The 1,633-nt window shown below is 36.3% G+C and overlaps 1 protein-coding gene across 1 annotated transcript; it reads right to left on the bottom strand.

Moving 5' to 3' along the window:
* Nucleotides 1-428: 428 nt before the first annotated feature.
* Nucleotides 429-1,419, bottom strand: LOC124909721 (LOB domain-containing protein 27-like). The gene is made up of 2 exons (XM_047450370.1): nucleotides 622-1,419; nucleotides 429-531 (listed from the first exon to the last, which is right to left on the bottom strand). The coding sequence occupies exons 1-2, from the start codon at nucleotides 1,407-1,409 to the stop codon at nucleotides 429-431; spliced, it is 891 nt and encodes a 296-aa protein (XP_047306326.1). The 5' UTR covers nucleotides 1,410-1,419.
* Nucleotides 1,420-1,633: the final 214 nt, after the last annotated feature.

The raw sequence follows: 1,633 nt of genomic DNA on the forward strand, positions 1-1,633 counted from the left end.
CAAAATTGTTTGCAAGATGATCATTTAAAATTTCTTTTCCATTAAGAAAACAATCAAACATCTCTTAAAACTTACATCTTGAAACTTGTCTTAGCCATCCAAGTTTATTGATTTAAGATTGATCCACCAATAAAAGTAGAGCGGACCATCAATAGTAAAAATGTAATTTGTAGTGTCTTTTGTAATGTGGCAACCCTATGGATTGCTTATTTGCATCACAAACTAGGCCTCATGGGCACATAATTCATTTCAAGATTGGTGAAGTACGAAGTCCAATTGTCCGACACCTTTTAGGCAACACAAATTTCAAATAGTATAAACTGAAATTCAGCAACTCAACATTATATATTAAGTTTGGAGAACAAAATTAAAAGTGGGATGAGGCTGACATGGTTGCATTTTCCTTCTTTTGATGTTTAATTTGTTGATCAATTGACACTGGTCAGGCTGAAACATGCAGCTACATTCTTTAATTCCTTCTTCGCTACATGCTGAAATGAGTCAGTTGTATCTTTCAAAGATGAGTCCGAGCTACAAACATCATTTAAGAATAATAGAAAGTAGATCAGTAAAAAAAATTAGAACTGGTTGACATCTAATTTTATTTTGTAAGTCACCAACCTTGAATCAGATGTGTCATTGGAATCTATGTAAGATTGTTTATCGTCAATTGTATCAAAGAAAGTGTGCATCTCATCATAATCTTGAACCGGCTCTTCTTGTATATTTTGATGTTGGGATGAAACTAAGAGAGGTTGCATCATCAACACCGAATTGTTACTCATAGTATTATTACTATTATTATTAATATTGTTGGTTTCAGTACCGAAGTTGTGTTGTGGGTACGCATGTTGAATCCACATTGAATTATTTTCGTCATTGTAAGCGACATTTATGGTGTTTGTGTAGTGTTCATTGGATGAAACAGGCAAAGGAGTCGAAAGCGAATTAACATCAGCTTGTTCATGATATAAGGTTAATGCATTAATTCCTAGTTGAAGATTAGAGGTACATTCATCTATAATAGTTGATCCATCTTGCATATGTGTTTGTTGTTGTTGTTGTTGTCGGTAAAGACGAAGTTGAGAATGAACCGCATGCAATTCCATCTCAGTCTGGTGTATCTGAGACTGAAGACCTCTAATGAAATAACAACACCCTTCAACTGGATATCTATCGCGCATATTAGCTTGAAAAATAATGGAATTCATAGCTTCTCTCTTTTGAGATGGGTCAATTCCTTTCAAAATCTTAACTATATTGCTCACACCAAAGAGACGATGGGCATTCTGAAACATCTTGGGTTGGTCGGCCGGGAAATATGGGGCGAGCAAACACTTGGGAGTGCATCTCCTCCTCTGGTATTTGCAGGCTGCACAAGCGTGGGTTGTGCCACCTTTAAGGGTCATTTGGGTTATGTTTGTTTGATTTTTAAAAGCTGTTTTGGGTTTAGAGATCAAGAGATCCGGAGAGGGATAGGCCAAAGCTGAGGGATCGGATCATATTTGGGAGAAGGAACGATGGAATGGTCTCAATAAGTCTCATTATTATATGAGCGAATATGCTGGTGAGTGATGATGGAATAGACAGTAATAAGTCTCTCATCATTGTGAACAGCTGTTGGAAAATTATA

The sequence above is a fragment of the Impatiens glandulifera genome, chromosome 7 (assembly GCF_907164915.1).
Source record: "Impatiens glandulifera chromosome 7, dImpGla2.1, whole genome shotgun sequence".
NCBI lineage: Eukaryota > Viridiplantae > Streptophyta > Magnoliopsida > Ericales > Balsaminaceae > Impatiens > Impatiens glandulifera.